Source organism: Podarcis pityusensis (genome assembly GCF_964106645.2).
Source record: "Podarcis pityusensis genome assembly, chromosome: 13".
Taxonomy (NCBI): domain Eukaryota; kingdom Metazoa; phylum Chordata; class Lepidosauria; order Squamata; family Lacertidae; genus Podarcis; species Podarcis pityusensis.
The window spans coordinates 5,031,729-5,047,845 of record NC_138038.1 but is presented as its reverse complement, the minus strand read 5'-3'; the positions used below and the strand labels follow the sequence as shown (position 1 = coordinate 5,047,845).

The 16,117-nt window shown below is 42.3% G+C and overlaps 1 protein-coding gene across 1 annotated transcript; it reads right to left on the bottom strand.

Moving 5' to 3' along the window:
• Window positions 1–1,735: 1,735 nt before the first annotated feature.
• FRRS1L (ferric chelate reductase 1 like) lies at window positions 1,736–11,404 on the bottom strand. The gene is made up of 5 exons (XM_080977169.1): window positions 11,064–11,404; window positions 9,797–9,881; window positions 7,008–7,146; window positions 4,288–4,534; window positions 1,736–3,398 (listed from the first exon to the last, which is right to left on the bottom strand). The coding sequence occupies exons 1-5, from the start codon at window positions 11,281–11,283 to the stop codon at window positions 3,226–3,228; spliced, it is 864 nt and encodes a 287-aa protein (XP_080833295.1). The 5' UTR covers window positions 11,284–11,404; the 3' UTR covers window positions 1,736–3,225.
• Window positions 11,405–16,117: the final 4,713 nt, after the last annotated feature.

Genomic DNA, 16,117 nt, shown 5'->3' with positions numbered 1-16,117 from the left:
CAAGATGATCAAGGGTCTAGAAGCCAAGCCTCATGAGGAACAGTTAAAGGAGCTGGGTATGTTTAGCTTAGGGACGCAGGTGGCGCTGTGGGTTAAACCACAGAGCCTAGGGCTTGCTGATCAGAAGGTCGCGGTTCGAATCCCTGTGATGGGGTGAGCTCCCGTTGCTCGGTCCCTGCTCCTGCCAACCTAGCAGTTTCAAAGCATGAAGTGCAAGTAGATAAATAGGTACTGCTCCGGTGGGAAGGTAAATGGTGTTTCTGTGCGCTGCTCTGGTTCGCCAGAAACGGCTTAGTCATGCTGGCCACATGACCCAGAAGCTGTACCCCAACCCCAGAGTCATCCACGACTGGACCTAATGGTCTGGGGTCCCCTTACCTTTATGTTTAGCTTGGAAAAAGGGGAGATGGAGAGATGATAGCCATCTTCAAATATCTCAAAGGCTGTCGCATGGAAGATGGAGCAAGCTTGTTTTTTCCTGCTCTGGAGGGTAGGGCTTGAACCAATGACTTCTAGTTACAAGAAAGGAGATTCTGACCAACCCTCTGCCAGTAAGAGCTGTTCAACAGTGTATCATACTCCCTCAGAAAGTGGGCCAATGGTCTGATCCAGTAGTCCATTCTTATGGAAGCCTCTTTTTCTAACTTTTTATTGACCTTCTGAACACAGGTTTGCCTTGCTATGCTGTCCTGGAAATCTTCCCTCTGGTGGGGGAAACTTCCCATGTCACCATGATCACCTCCCTTGTTCTCTTATAATGGCAATGACTCCCACCTGAGTTCCGGCTGGAAAAAAGCCCTGCAGGAAATTCCAACTAAATATCTGGAAGAAATTTCTGATGGTAAGAGCTATTGGACAGCGGAACAGACTCTGTCAGGAGGTTGTGGACTCTCCTTCCTTGGAGGTTTTTAAGTAGAGGTTGGATGACCATCTGTCATGGATGCTTTAGCTGAGATTCTTGCCTTGCAGGGGGTTGAACTAGATGACTCTCAGGTTCCCTTCCAACTCTACAATTTTATGAGCCCCTACTCAGAGAACCTCATGGTATGGGGTTGAATACAAATGCTGTATCTTTTTTGGAAATAACTTTTATTAGTGCATCCAAGAGGTGGAGGATTTTGGAGGCATCTCTGTGGTTTGGCATATGCTATTTCTTGTTGCTGCTATTTCTTGATTTGTAAATAACTGCAGCTTCCATACGAAGTGGGCAATCTTCCTCCTCCCTGGGGGCACCCCATCTGTCTTGCTGCTCCATCACAGTCGACTCAGCTCTATCGAGAAACTTTGCATGTTGTCCCGTTGCTTGAGCTGGGGCTAGGTGGGTCACAAGTTGCTGCACCTTCTCTTCCAGCAAAACAACCAGCTTGCATATTCTCCGGCAGAAAGACAAACATGGCACGGATGTTGCAGGTCACTGCAGCAGCTCCCTTGACCCCCCAGTACTCTGGATCTCCCCCTTAAACTCCCCCACTAAATGCCCCTGTTCACAAGCTCACAGAAGCTGCAATGAGCTACGTTTGACTGTTGCTGGCTACTAACTCCTCCACTTCCTCTTTCAGCCTGGCTTCCTCTGTACATGTACTAAAAACAAACTCATTTTTTTACTTCATTTGGCGGAGGGTGTGTGTGTGTTATACACCAAGGAGATGATGCTTCAAATGCTCTGAGATCATAGTTGTTTTAAGCAAATGTTTGTGAGGTATAAAGCCTAACAAAAGAAAGTCAGAATGCAAACTGCATCAAATTATCTTTACTTATTTTTTGTCACTCATATTTCACACAGTAAATCTAACATAATACTGACCTCTTTTTACATTTCCATGTACTGAACATTTTGTAGAAATACACATTTAGTTCAAATACACTTTTTAGTTCATTCATAGTTCTGAGGAACAAGTCGTTCCTTTATATTGATTCCATGTCAGCAACATAAATTATATTTCCGTACCCTTGGAGATATCATTTCAAATAAAGGAAAAATACAAGATAAAAGGGTTCTTTTTTTCTTCATTCACTTGCTTCACATTTATGCATACATAAGAAACTGAACACAAATTGTGTCAAAATATATACACATGTAAACATCTTCTTTTAAGTCACTTACCTCATATAGTGCTGCTTTTTCCAGAAAATGTACACTCCATACTGGAAACTTAGCTATTATTTTCACTTTTCCAATGGCACTACTTTTGCCTATGAAACAATTTGAAGGGGGCAGAGGAACTATAATTTCCTAAGCCCTGCCGGACTTGCTTTAGTTTTAGTTGGGGGTAAATGACCTTTTCTTTCCCCTTTTCCCCTTCACACATTATTAAAATGGTTCCCTTCCCATTGGTTTCACGCCTCCAACCTAGTATATCCCTTTCTCAGCCCCCACTGCTGTCAGAGCAACAACAGTGGAGGAGCGAACAAGACGGCATTTGTGGATGAGCTTCCTTTGCTGCCTGCAGAGAAGGAAGTTCTCCAAGATCCACCAACCTCTCAGCCCCCCTTCCCAGTAGCATAGATTTAAAATAATAATAATAATAATAAATTAGGCAAAATGTGGCCATTTTCTTAAAATGGTCTGTTGGTGACTTTTTCAGATAGAAAAGTTATTTTCTTGGCTGAATAATGATTATCTTCTATCATTTCCCAAAAGATAATTTTTAATACTGACTTGTTTTAGAGCCCTGTAAATACTTAAGCTGATGCACAATTTTATTTGGGAAGGTAAAAAAATAATTAACATTATTTTGACTCTGGGACCAGACACTTAAATTGTAAGTATTTAAACATATATTACCTAAATAATCTCATGAAATATGATATATTTCTATTTTTTATTTACTCAATTAAATGTAATTTAGAGTTAGGAAATAGAATTTACGTGTTTCTCATAATAATTCACCATCACACCCATAGGTTTAACAATGCAGTCCTTTCTATGTCTACTCAGAAGTAAGTCATGCTGTGTTCGGCTAGGCTTTCTCCCTAGTAAGTAAAAGGAACGCAGCCTTAATCTTTCATGAAACAAGTTATATATCTACTAAAAATGTTCTGCCAATTACAATTGTTCCTTGATTATTCTCAAATATCGTGACTGTTTGGCACACAACTATGGCTCAGGTAGCAGAGGAGCTCAAGCTGCCAATGAATAACTAAGTGTCCAGTGATACCATTTCCAATAGAAAAAGCTCCTGTCCTGAGCAATGCTCACTAACAAATGGTCTCTGTTTGCAGTCGTCATGGGGTTCCCATCAATAAATAGAATGTCAATGCAACAATAAGCAACAAGCAGAATGGAGAAGAGAAGGTCTGATAGGCAGCTGACGGCATAAAAATATCTTCATACTTGTAAATACTGACCACACGCTCCGAGACAGGTGGAGAATCTATGTCATGCCTAGTTATAGAACCTAAAATAGTTAAAGAACAGAGAGCAAGAAATTGAGCAGGGTTGCTTAAGATGTTAACTCTATTTCTCGCTAACTAGCTAGCATTCAAAATGGTCAGTCTGATCCAATACAGTGGTACCTCGGGTTACAGACGCTTCAGGTTACGCATCTTCGGGTTGCGCACCACACCGAACCCGGAAGTACCAGAATGGGTTACTTCCGGGTTTTGGCGCTCGCGCATGTGCAGAAGCACTAAATCGCCCTTTACATATGCACAGAAACACCAAATCGCGAGCTGCACGTGTGCAGATGCAGCGCTGCGTGTTGCAAACCTGCCTCCCACACGGATCACATTCGCAACCTGAGGTTCCACTGTATTTTGCTCTTTTTTTAATGTGCAAAGGAAAGCATGCATTCCTACAACAAAGACGGTAGCAAGGTAGTCTGGTATGGCTTGGTCCTTTGCGAGGTATCTTCTTACAGCAAAGAAAGCTATGCATAGATCTGTAACAGCTGCCAATTCCTGGGAACGTGAAGGTCTCCTTGCCAGCATATAGGCATAGTGCAAGGAACTGAGTTCTTTACAATAAAAACCTAAGTATACTTACTTATTGGGGAAATCTCCCTAATAAGGTTGAGCGAACATGCTTTGGATTGAGAGAAGAGACAAAACTACAATAATTCTGGAGTGCTATGTAACTTCTTCAAGTGACATCATGAACTAAAAAATAAAGCATAGCAATGACAGCTTAAATACAAATCATGCAAACTACAGTGGAATGGAATTAGTTCTGCTTATGGTGAATACATGATGGATTAGATATTGCTAACTTCATGCATTCCTACTGGAAAACACTGCTGCTTTAAATTAACTGCAGTTAATTAGAAACTCAAAAGAAGAACAACTTACCCTGAATTGCTGGGCCCCAAGCAAATAAATAATACCAGCTCAGATGAAGATCTACAATAGTTTCATCTCTGGGAACCTTCACAGGACGCTTGAATCGACATGTTACACGGTTGTTTTCAAAAAGACCCTCTTCGTCTCTAGCAGGATTTCTTGGGATTTCTTTTGCCCACTGTCCAACATTGTAGAAGTGATGTATTCTGACTCTTCCATTGTCATCGTGAACACAAGCCATGACATCATCTCCACCCTAAATGGAGAAACCAAAATAAGGATTCCACTGTGACATCACCTGTACCCATTAGAAACGAAGGAATTGTTCACATGAGATCTTCAAATCACAGACAAACCTTTAACAGTAACAAATCCTTAAGCAGGAAGAGGTGTCCCTACTACACCCTTGTGCAAATTAATTGAAAGAAACAATGTAGTTTATTGTACAAAACTCACATATACATGTACAAAACTCACATATACATACATTAGTAACAGATAGGACCTCTGCTATTTTTAAGCAGCATCTGAACACGGTTTGGCATGGAGTCTACTAGTTTCGAACAGTCACTGTTGATTTTCGGATGCCTGTACCACACTTGAATCAGCGCCTGAATGAGCTTCTCCATAGCCGTACAGTCTACAGCACGGAGGCGACTTTTGCATATAGCCCACAAATTCTCAATGGGATTTACGTCCAGGGAATTCCCTGGCCAATCAAGTACCTGTATTTGCTGCTCTGTCATGAATTTCTTCACCATTTTTGATGTGTGACAGGGGGCTAGATCCTGCTGCAATATCCCAGTACCGTCAAGATACCGCTTTTCCAGCTCTGGAATAACTCTCTTTCGTAGAACCTCAATATATTGTGGCAAGCGCATCATTCCTTCTATTGGCTGCTGGCTTCCAACACCATAATCATCAACTGACTTTTTGTGTTTGTTTTGAGTACAGGATTACGAGTAAGATAGAAAACATGCTTTGTTTCAATTAATTTGCACAAGGGTGTATATATAGGCTGATTCTGTCAGAAAGTTCTTCCTGATTTATACAGATACTTACCCCCTGCCTAGATTCTGCCAGCTATACTCTACTCATAACAGTAATGGGTTACCCAAGAGATACCAAGAAGTAAGGCTGAAAACAGGCATTTCCAACATTTCTCTTTTTATGACTTTTCTAGGGATTAAAATAGGGCTACTCCTGTTATATCTATTTGCTGTCCATGTAGCTGCCTTGTTCATGTGCAAGTCAGGGTAGGCAAATCCAAGTTTGACATCAAATTGGTGTCTGCGTGAGGGAAGTTGAATGCTTCCCAAGGTCCATCACCCCAAGCACTTTTCTCCCAACCCACCTCCAATAACAGAAGAGTTGGGACAGAAATGCCTCTACTGACCGAGCACACAAAGGTAAAATGCACGTTGCTTTTAACTCTGCTGCTATGCTGTATGCATGAACATGGCAAGTCTGGCCCCATGACTAAGCAAATGGGTGAGTATTCTGTGTTCTGGAAAATGTGATCTCAGAGAAAAGCTGTGAAGCATCAAAGGGTTTTTTCCCCCCTATTCCTATTTTCTACTCCTATCTGCATGCTGCTTAGTAAAAATAATTAGTAATGTTTACTTTCTAGAGACAAGCTAGAGCAGGATGTGTGTGGGTGCGTAGAAACTATCCAGTTGCACACAGGCAAAATTTAGACGTATTGCTCTGCCCACCTTGTCTCTGGCCCCGCCCACTACTGGCATGTAACTGGCAGAAGACTGGCGAGAAGGGTATGTTCCTCGGGCTGACACAACGCTCCACAGTGCTTTACAGCTTCATCTGAGATGCTTTAAAGCAGATTTTTGCCACTAGACAAGTACCAAGTACCCCCCAGTTGCTGACTAGCAAGTCCATGTTCGGAGGCTGTGATCTCTAGCTCCAGACTTCAAATCTCAACATTGAACTGAAAGGTGGGGGCATTCAAGCCTGAAATGCACTGTTCTGTTGACCAGGCCTTCTGCTATTTATTTATACCAGGCCTGGATAAGCAAAAGCCTTCTTACTGTTTGGCCATTCACATGTGCTGATGCTTCACAACTTTCTTTCCATCTGTGCCCAAAGAATTCCCTGACACTGAGCACACACCATCCATAGCAACTCCCTAAGCAACCCTAACACGGTGGTGGTAAATTATGGTAGAAATAGAGAGGGTGTTCATCAGACAAAGAGAAAAGAGCTCTTTATTTCATATATCCCTCAAACAATTCCAATAATCTTTGCCATCTGCTTTGATGGACAATGTGAGTCTTATTTTTTCAAAGCGCTTGGGGGCACTATTAATTTGGTGTTTGTGGGCACCCTTGACAAATACGAAAGTTGTACAATATGCTTATGACATTGTCATATTTTGTACTTTACTTCTAGGGATTTATTTATTTTTTAACTACCTGAAAATCAATTTTTAAAAAATTTAAAAAGAGAAAGGGCCTGTCCAACATCAAGAATGGCATAAAAGGATTGCCCTCTCTTCTGTTTTCATTCCCCATTGCTTGAGCACCCAGTCTAACATCAAACAAGTGGACCTTGGGCATAAAATGGAAACGTTTTACTTTTAACACTTTTCTAACTTACCATTTCATGTCCAAGTATACAATTGTGCAAATCAATGCATTAACTTAATTTTTATTCATATGTCCTTTCTTTCTCAAAAATGAATCAGTGCTTCGTTATTATTAACACCACCTTACCATTTTCTTATCAGAGGAAAATCCCACAGCTACCCAACCATCTGTCTCGGCACTCAGTTCAAACTCCATGTCAGCTCCTATTCTGCGGTAACTGAGAAAGTAGTCACAAGTCTCTGCATTACATCCTGGTTTCCCATACCTACATGTGACAGAGGAGACAAAAAAACCACTGCCTATAATTCAGAGATATACAAGGAACGTTTCTGTTTAAGTCTACCTGTACTTTCAATCCAGCTGAAAAATTTGCTACTGACTTAGGGTTGTCTGATGGAAATCTATGGCAAATAGCACTGCAGTCCAATCACTGAGCCTGCATAGGACAGCAATATTAAGCACACAAATGTAGGCATCATATAGAGATACCCAAGCCTAAATGTCTCTAGATTGGGCCTCTGGTGTTTTTATTATTTAGCAAATCATGAATTACTTTTTATAGTAACTTAGGGTTATATTCAACATAGTGCTAAGTTGCAGTATCCATTAGGATAATGGAACCTTCACCACCCAAATTCATCATGGGGGTTTCCCCAATCTTCCAGACATATACTTGGGGATGGAGTCCCATTGCGTTAGCACTAATCATTGCACTAGCACAGCGATTTAGCTGAATGAGGAAGTAGTTTCACAAATGTCCCAAAATGACTTTATTATTTTTATTACTTGTATTAAAAAGGTGTAATCCACTTCTCTTGGCACTATGCCTACTTACAAAATCTTAAAATAAAAAGAGTGTGTCTAATCAAACTATAAATCAACAAAACCAAAAGAATAAAAACAGAAGAGCAGAAATTCCAAAGAGAATAAGAATGACTGAACAGTTTTAATGCACACTTAAAAAATGGATGTTGGGAAGGTCTACCAAATATACCTGGAGACAGAATTCATAATCCGGATTCCACATCGGACAAGGCCCTTTCTCTTAACCTCATCAAGAACTAATATTACTAATATTATTACATAAAATTTGCAAAAACATTGATCATATATCGCTGAAAATGGGGTAAACAAAAAACCCAAAACATAAAGTATCGGTGACAAAGATCACAAAATGAAGTTTAGCTTAATGCAATGGCAATGTATATTCTACTAAACTATTAATCTATTCATTTGTGACATTGGTGCATTGCAAGACTCTTCTCCTATATTAATTGCTTCTGTTAATTTGTCAATTTCAGCCGAATCTAGTCATTTCAATTGCCACTTCCAAACTGCTAGAGGTTGAGGGGCTTTCCAGTGCTTCATCCATAACTCACCACAGCAATCAATACACTGTACATAATTTCCTCAATTACATTCAGTAAAATCAAGAAAGGGTCTAAAGCTAAAGTATTTCCTGATATAATCTTAAGTACACCACTACAAACGTTTTTTTAAAAAAAGTTCTTAGCAACATTTAAGTTTGGCAGCGAAGAATATCCTATTAAGCTGAGCTGGTATTACTGGAAAAACAATTTATACTAAATTTCTTGAATGAAAGACTTAAGGAGACAGTTCTGATTGGCTGAGATACAGAAAAGCCTATTTATTTTTTAAAAATGTGATTAAGTCTCCGAGATCCTTTTCCAATGTAAGCATTTTAAAATGAAAACAACAAACTAAGTTGTTTCCATTCTGCTCTTAAGGTTATCCTTCAATTGTTATCCATGTAGATGATGCTATTCTTGTTTTCTACACCCAGGTAGGCCAGATCATCAATCAATTTTGTCTACACTGTCAAAATGAACAGTTTTCCATCATTCATTCATTCATTCATTTATTTATTTATTTTTGAGATTTATATTTCATCCATCATCCTGGGGTTGCACAGTGGGTTACATCAAAAGAAGAAGAAACAGTTTATTAGCATTAAATATCTAGAACACATACTGTATGTCTCTATGTTTTTAAACTTTTTTGAGCATTTAGAGATACAACTAAAAAGCTGACGATACGAAGCAGGTAGTTACAACGACACCATACAACACCAATCTGTCAAATAAGGTCCACCTAAACATTTGGGCCATCCATATTTTTAGCAAAAGTAGACTTGGGGAATTTCTTTAGGCGTTAATCTCGATCTGAGTTTAAGAAACAAAGCTGGTATGGCAAGTGCCATGAATTCCTTCATGTATACTGCAAACAAGTTCCAAGTCACACAGGAGCCCATCATCATTACTTTAGTCTTTGCCAGTCTTAAATTAAATGCAACTTTCTGTCCAATGGCTGTGTGCCATAACCTCTTAAGTTCAGGCATCAATCATTCACATCTCAGTCATATTCCAGTTTTTTGCAACTTCGAACCTGGCTACTACTAGCTGAAAGGTTATCAATAGCTTCTGTAATACGGTCTCGTTATTTTGGTTACCCCAGAAAAAAGAGATATTTTTATATGGATTGTGTTTTTATGAAAACAGAAAACTTTGGGTAGGCTATGCGCCAAAAGGTAGTACATAGGTAATTTAATAAATGTACTGATTGACTGATGGATGGATGGATGGATGGATGGATGGATTGATTGCATTTCTATACCACCCTTCCCGCTAAAGGAGTTCACAGTAGTGAAACACAAGCAATAGACAATAAAAACATATTTAAAAAATAAATAAGGTTTGGCAAACAAGAGTTCTTAAGTGGAAAATATATTTCAAATTCCAGTAAACATGCATGTCATTGGACTCAAGATTGCAATGTAACAGCCATAGATATATACTAGTATTAAACATTTATATAAACAATTCATGGACAGCACATGTTTGGGAGCCAGAATGTCAGCATTTATAAACTTAAAAGCAAACATGTTTCATACCAACCTAAAGCATCCTTTTGTTTTCCCACAGTCATCCACTTTAATTTTTGCAAATGGATCCACTGGAGGAGCAGTAGGAAAAGGATAACCTTGAAGAATCAAAACAAATAATTAAATATGTGGCAGAATATACTTTCTTTTAAAGAATAAACTTTCATATAAGTAAGTTTTGTCCTGGCATATATAGTTCCAATTCTATCAATGTTTAAATTTTTTAAAATTTGGGTTGCTCCTCACCACTTGTTTTTAGCCGTTCTTTATTTTAGGGGGCGGGAGGCAGGGCATATATAATCCAAACTGCCAGAATAGATAGATAAGACAGATATAACCCTGGCGTATATAGTTTTAATTTGTTAATGTTTAATTGTTTTGTTAATTTTGGGGTTCGCTCTCCCCCTCGTTTTAAGGCATTCTTATTTTGATCTGTAAAGGGTAACCTTGAAGAATCAAAGCAAAAAATTAAATATGTGGCAGAATATAATAAACATATAATAAACCAAACTGCCAGGATAGAGAGATATAATCCTGGCATATATAGTTTAATTGCTTTGTTATTTGGGGGGTTTGCTCTCCCCCTTGTTTTAAGGCGTTCTTATTTTGATCCACAAGCCTCCTTGAGTTCCCGTTAGGGAAAAACATCATCATCATCATCATCATCATCTTTTTTTCTTAAAAAATGTTTAGGGATACTCTCCTTTTCCTACTCATACTGAAATAATAATAATAAATTTTATTTATATCCTGCCCTCCTCAGCCAAAGCCGGGCTCAGGGCAGCTAACAACAATAAAATAATACAACATTCTAAAATCATTTCATTATAAAATTAATTCAAATCAAATTGATGGCAACCATTGGGCTATATACTGCCCCTCAATGAGGCCAAACAGATTCACAAAATGTTTAGGAGTATGTGTACCCCCAGAAAAAAGTACCCCACCCCGTGTACCCAGAAAAAGTAATAATAATAATAATAATAATAATAATAATGGGGCCTTTGGCCAGATCCAGCCAGGGCCCTTTCTGAACAGGCTGGTCCCGGGAGTTCCGGGAGGCGTCGGTTCGCCTCTCCCGCCCTCCGGCGCCCGCTTTCCCGGGGGATCCCCGCGGGCTGTTTGCGGGGCTCCGAGCGGCGGGCCCGAGGAGCCCTGAAGGGGCGAAGGGGGCGAAGGGAGCCGGCGCCGGAAGGCCTTCCCGCCGGGGGGCGGCCTCGCTCTCCTCCGAAGCCCCTCTCCCGCCCGGCTGCGTCCCCGGGCCGGCCCGGGCCCCTCACCCTCGTCCGAGAGGAAGCGCATGTCGTAGAACTCGCCGGCGAAGGTGCCGTAGGAGGAGTCGTGGCGCTGCCGCTGCTCGCCCGCCTGGGCCCCGCCGGGGTCGGCGTCCCTCCCGCGGCCCCCGCCGCCCCCGCCCGCCGGGCTGCCCCACGACGAGGAGGACGGCGCGGGCCCGGCCAGCAGAACCAGCCCCAGCAAGGCGGCAGCACGCGCGGCCATGGCGGCGGCGGCGGCCCCCTGACTGGAGCCGGGCTGCTTCGTCTTCCGTGCGCCGGCGCCTCCGCCGCCTCCGCTCCCGCTGCTCTCCGGGCTGGAGGGGCGCAGTCCCCGGAACCGGTTTCCTCAGCGCAGGAGGGAGCGGGGGGGAGGAGAGGGCTCTGAACATGTGCAGAGCGCCCTCCCCACGGTGAGGCGGCAGGGAAAGGGGGCTCAGGAGCATGTGCAGAGCGCCTTCCCGTCGCCATCGCTGGCTGGACCAGTGTGGGACCCAGTCCATGGGAAACGTGGTCTTTTTTGCTTTTACATAGGGAAACACAAACACACACACGGGCCTGGCCAATGGGGGGGGGAGTAGGGGGACGGCTGCCCCCCTCTATCAATCAAAATCAATATAAAGCAATTAGAAATTGAGGTTTGCCGCCCCCCAAGAAATGCTTGTGTGTGTGTGTGTGTGTCCCCACAAATTCTGGCTACGCTCATAGACACGCATCCCTCCCAAAAATCTACAATCCAAAGATCGCATGTCTTCCCTGCTTCAACACAAAACGTGGAGCTTGACCCGTGAACCTGGGTGAGTTTTATACGTAATAGGATTCTCCCCCACAAAATCAAACACGTGTCACTCCTGCCTTCACAGGCTGAAGCATAAACATTACAAATCCTGGACTCGACCCATGGCATCAAAAGCACTTTTGGCCTGCCAGCTGATTCTGAATTAGAACTCCCATTATCTCTGGCCACCAACTATGCTTGCTGGTGCTGATGGGAGTTGTAGTTCAGAAACAGCTGGCAAGCCAAAGTCATAGAATTGCACAGCTGGAAGGGACCAGGGGGGTCATCCGGTCCAACACCCTGCAGTGAAAGGATCTGTTCCCCCAACATGGGGCTCAACCCACAACCCTGAGATCAAGAGTCTCATGGTCTGTAGACTGAGCTCTCTCAGCTGGCAGGAGTCATGTTCTAGGGCATGACTCCTCCTGCATCTTATGAGGTTTTACAGGGGATTCCCCCATGCAAGCAACTGTCAAGAACCACTCAGAGTCAAGGGATAAGCAAATTTTGTTTTACACACACACACACACACACATCCAATCCTTGCCCGTTGAAACTATGGATTCAGGGTTCCATGGTGTCACTGTTGCACAAAAACATAATACAAGGGCATCAAACCTCAAGATTTTATAACGGACCCCCCCCCCCCCCAAGCCATGAACAAATAACAGATCACATCCATCCCCATGCAGCCAGTGTTTCCCAGTGCTTGCCTCGCTGGAAGTCCCACCACTTCTCTTTTGAAAGTATGCAGTCTTGTTATCCACTCCATCTGGAAGGCCAGAACTATTTTGTAGTCTTGAGACAACTATCAGAAAGGGCCCTAGAAAAAACATTGCACAATATTTTTGTTGTGGGAAATCTCCCCCCACCACATGACCAGAAAATCCATATTTCCACTGCAGGAATTAATACAGAGATGAATTACAACGTTTTGTGAAAATTGGTATCATATTGGTGTGGCAGCATGGCTCATCTTTTTCCGGTGATCAAACACTTTTCAAGAAAAGCACCTTATTTACACCATATGTGTTCTTTTCCATAATGAGCATTTTCAGATACGCACAGCCAATTTAATATTTGAGCAATATATATTTAGTCATATTACAATTGTGCACTTTTTTCATAAAAGCGCAACTGTGAAGAAATCTTGTTTATTTGAATTTAAATTTGAATAGGTAGGTACTACGTAATGTGTTCTGACATTTGTATTGTAATGTACATTGCAATGTATTTGATGCGGGAAGTTTTTTGTCGGGTTAGGGCAAAGTTCTTTAAACTGTTGTGTGTGGCCTTAACTGACAACTGTGGGTTAGAAATGCCAGGGGGCAAAACAAGGATGTTATGCATATTTTGATTGATGGGTACAGGTTCAGAATATACAGTTAGACAGTGTGATTGGCAAGGGCTGGTAAAGGGTCAAGGTCAAGGACCCCTGGATGGTTAAGTCCAGTCAAAGTCGACCCTGGGTTGTGGCACTCATCTCACTTCAGGCCAAGGGAGCTGGTGTTTGTCCAGACAGCTTTCCGGGTCATATGGCTGGCATGACTAAACCACTTCTGGTGCAGCAAGGCACTATGATGAGTGCCAGAGCACATGGAAACACCATTTACCTTTCCACCGCAGCAGTACCCATTTATCTCCTTGCATTGGCATGCTTTCGAACTGCTAGGTTGGCAGGAGCTGGGACAGAGCAAGGGGAGCTCACTCCGTCATGCGGATTCAAACCACCGACCTTCCGATTGGGAAGCCCAAGAGGGCAGGGCTGGACTAGAAGTGTATATATAGCAAGCAACTGGTCAGCAGATGGTTGGTTGGTTGGTTGGTTGGTTGGTTGGTTGGTTGGAGAGGACGAGTTGTTGGGGGCTTGGTGTTTGTGGAATTAGCCAGAAGAAAGCAGCAGAGTAAGAGGATCAAGGAAGAAGAAGGAAGACCTGAAAGGTAGGTGAATCATGGAAACAGAACTGTAGAGTTAGAAGGGACCTTGAGGGTCATCCAGCCCAAACTCCTGCAATGCAGGAATCTCAACTAAAGGTAGCCATCCAACCTAATAACCTCCAGTGAAGGAGCACCCACCACCTCCCGAGGAGTCTGTTCCACGGTCAAACAGCTCTTGCTCTTAGAAAGTTCTTCCCTTTGGGAGGGTAGCTGAGTCACTTGGCTTCAGTTGGAGAGACAAGGGGAGAGCCAATTTGCTATGCTGAGGGCAAAAGTAGGAACAGCTTGGACTATGAAGCCCTGGTGAGTAGGAGGAGACCAGAGGGAAGATTTCCAGGATGGCATAGCAAGGCAAACCTGTGTTCAGAAGGTCTGTAAAGGGTTACAAAAAGAGGCTTCCACAAGAATAGACTGCTGCATCTGACCGTTGGCCCATATAGTCCAGCATCCTGTTCTCGCAGTGGCCAACCAGATGCCTGCACAAAACCCACAAGCAGTACCTGAGCACAACAGTACTCTCCCTTCCTATGTTTTCCAGCAACTGGTACTCAGAAGCGATGCTTCCTCTGTCAAGGTAGAGCATAGCCAACATGGCTGGTAGACACTGATAGCCATCTCCTCCTGTTGGTGAGACTTAACTGGGATTGTGGGAATAAAAGAGCAATTTGGTTAAAGAGTTTTAATAGGGTAACTGCTCCCTTAAAATTGCCTTAGTATAGCATTAATAGTTGAGCATTAGCAGTAAAGCAGTGCCAGGAGAAAACGATTTGCGCCTGCAAAATTAGATTTTTACTCAGGGAGGCCAAAGTGTTAAAGGCCAAAGAAACAAGGTAGTACCTGGACAATAAAGCCCAAAAGACTGAATCTGCTGTGCAACCCTGCACAAAAAACTGCTATAATAAAACAACTGGTGCCAGTGGCATTGTTGGAGAGAAACTGGGAGATCACCTTGCTTGTTTTGTCATTAGCTCCATTAGTTGCCTAGATGTGTTTGACAGAACACCTATATAAGTGCTGTCGGTTGTACACTGCTAGCCTTAACAAAACAGACATTAAGGCCCTTTGATCAAGATGCTGCAAAACCAATTTTGAATCATACTGGTATTGTATATTTGTGTCAGTTACAAGGTACAGATATACAAGCACTTGTAACTTGCATCACTATGATTCCTGGAATCAACCTACTATAAATGTTTGCATGGGAAATATTTAGCATGCATTAACAGCCATTAATAATTCCAGCAAAAAAAGAAAAAAACGGACAGGGATCAGCAACAGGAGGCCTTGGCCAAATCCTACACCACCCTGAATATGAACAGTTGGTCCTTCAATTGTAAATCCATAAGCAAGAGGGGCATGAGCATGCCATGGTGTTATGTGCACGCACATAGGTCAACACATAGTCCTGGTTGGTAACCTAAGGTGCCGTTTTATCTCCAATCCACCACACCCATTACCAGTTAAAATACTTGTGTCAGAAACCATTAATACTCTGCCCACAAATTCATATTTCCTGTGAAATCTTCACTACAGCTAACCAGATGTTGTCTGTTCAGTAAATATTTCTATATAGATGGCGTTATTTAGCACATTAACTAAATAGTTTAACCGCCCATTGTTACCATGCAGACTTGCTCAATGCTTGGCAGCTTACATGAGCCATCTAGGATAGTTTTATTAATTTACACTGTCTTACAGGTACATCTCCAGTGTTATATGTCACTGCATTCAGGCAGCACTTTATTCAGTTTTTCTTGACATTTCCTTACCAGGTAATTTTTTGTGTTTTATGTATCATTCAGATGACGTACAGCTCACTTCTAGAAATCTAGTGGATTTCTAAGAAGAGTTTTCCTTGTGTCTCCTTGAGGTACTTCCTTCTTGAGACATTACAGCTGTGGAGAACTTAATCCTGTTGTCCCCCAATTTTGACACACGTTCCTAAAATGCTATTCTGTTGTTTGGAAAGTGGGGAGAGTGAGGAGCAACTGTGTCCTGGGGAAGCCACTGAGTGTTAGCAGTAGGATCTTTTGCCTAGATGTTATATTGATTGGATATGTATTATGTGATCCTTTTCCCCTGGGACTGCAAGTGTTTTTACTGTCCAAGGGCAAACAGAAACAGAGGTGCAACAGCAAGGCCACAGATTGCTAAACCTGTTTAAAAGTTTAATCATCTCTCACAAAATCAGTTGTGAAATGTTCTGCTGTGTCACCCTGCACCATCCTTCTGATTTTGAGTTGTTCCTTCAACTTTCAGAATACGAGTTAACGTCGCCCAGCCTAACTGGCACAGCTTCTGCTCACAGGTCAGATATGAAATATCTTTTTCATATACCTTTTGC